Source organism: Oppia nitens, unplaced genomic scaffold (genome assembly GCF_028296485.1).
Source record: "Oppia nitens isolate AA-2021 unplaced genomic scaffold, nextdenovo-longstitch-racon4-pilon3 scaffold33_pilon_pilon_pilon, whole genome shotgun sequence".
Classification (NCBI taxonomy): domain Eukaryota; kingdom Metazoa; phylum Arthropoda; class Arachnida; order Sarcoptiformes; family Oppiidae; genus Oppia; species Oppia nitens.
Genome location: NW_026533214.1, coordinates 788,212 through 790,000, shown reverse-complemented (window position 1 = coordinate 790,000; position 1,789 = coordinate 788,212). Strand labels below are relative to the sequence as shown.

The 1,789-nt window shown below is 38.6% G+C and overlaps 1 protein-coding gene across 1 annotated transcript in view; it reads left to right on the top strand.

Annotated features, from left to right (window-relative positions):
- Window positions 1–1,789, top strand: part of LOC128956863 (cathepsin L-like proteinase) — a 2,148-nt gene extending 359 nt beyond the window's left edge. The window contains exons 2-4 of the mRNA XM_054302576.1: window positions 443–814; window positions 1,107–1,328; window positions 1,405–1,789. Coding sequence (XP_054158551.1) covers window positions 443–814; window positions 1,107–1,328; window positions 1,405–1,776 — 966 coding nt within the window. The 3' untranslated portion in view covers window positions 1,777–1,789. The remainder of the gene's footprint in view (window positions 1–442; window positions 815–1,106; window positions 1,329–1,404) is intronic.

Sequence of the window (1,789 nt, the reverse complement as noted above, 5' to 3'; positions counted from 1 at the left end):
TTTTGTTTTTATAATGTTTTATATAAATAATTTTTTTTTAGTATATTTAATAAAAATATTTTTATATATATATATAATAAATTAGCTAGTTAAGTTTTGTTTTATAATAATAATTAGTTAATAATCAATTATAATTAATTATTTTGTTAATTTAAAAACTAAATAAATTAATAAATAATATTTAGTAATAAATATTATTTTATATATTAATAATATACAGTAATATTATTTATATTTAAGTTAAACTATAAAATAAAAAATAAAAATTACTAACAGTTTATATCTATATTATATTTAAAACTATTTRTTTATTATTTAWTTAATTATTTTTTTGTGGGGATWAATCGTAGGCCAACTTAGAGGACGACCAGAAATTGTCGACCGTTTTCCAAGAATTTAAGGCCAACTACGAGAAACAATATGTGGACCAATCGGAAGATGACTATCGGCGGGACGTATTCAAGGAAAACATGGTTCGAGTATTTCGACACAATTTGATGCCCTGAATGGCCAGTCGTCGTAYACSGAATCGATTAACCAATTYGCCGATATGACTGGCGACGAAATTCTGGCCAAATTTACCGGTTTTAACGGTGCCGATGATGAGTGGCCAAAACCGGCCGGTATTGATGACGTCAATCTGTTGGATGAACTGTTGGCCGGCGACCTGTCGTTGACAGAGTCGTCGGCGCCGGCGGTTGAGGYKGAGGCTGAGGCGGACAACCAATCAATCGATGGCGCAGTGGTAGCCAATGTTAAGAGTTGGATATACGATTGGCGTTCGGCCAAAGTGGTCGGACCGGTTCAAAATCAGGTATGTTTTTTTATAATACTGTATATACTGTACATGCTATGTATGCTAAGTACTGTATGTATGTGTGTCTATGTATGTGTATGTGTCTATGTATGTGTATGTGTGTGTATGTGTGTGTATGTGTGTTTGTATGTATGTGTTTATGTATATGTGTATATATACGTGTGTGTGTGTGTGTGTGAATGTTTGTGTAAGTGTATATATATATATATATATATATATGTGTGTGTGTGTGTATTTGTGTGTGTGTGTGTGTGTATTACATGTAATGTTTTTATTATTATTATTAAAGGGTGGGTGCGGCTCATGTACACTGTTTGCCGCCGCCGCACTAGTCGAAACTTATTTGGCCCGTAAAACCCGTAGAGGTGTACAACCCCTGAGTCCGCAACAATTGCTGGACTGTTCGGTCAACTATGATATCTGTCCGCGCGGTGCGGCCTTCAAACCGATCTACGACTATATCCAGCGTAAAGGTATAACTGCATGGAATAACTATCCCTATCAGACAAAGGTTAGTGAAGGGCTATGGGTTGGGTCGGGGGGGTTATAGTAATTATAATATTAATTGAATGTATGTATGTTTATAGAGAGGTGGGTGCGATCGGGGACGCGAATCGCGTACAGCGGCCAAAATTCAGGGCTGGAAATGGGTTACCGATCGGGACAGTGAGCAGCGGTTGCATAAGGCTGTCCAGGATGGCGGACCGGCAGCAGTGGCCATACACGTCAACGAAGCATGGTCCCGATACAAACGCGGTATATTCGAGGACAGGTGTTCGGGTGCTATCAATCACGCTGTACTGGTGGTCGGCTACGGCTACGATCGGGGGTCGAATAAAAACTATTGGATAGTGAAAAATTCGTGGGGACCCGGCTATGGTGARGGCGGTTATATACTGATGCGCCGCGATCATGGTAATATGTGCAAAATTGCCAGCCATGGCGTCCAAGTTTATTAGATTTGTGTCGGKA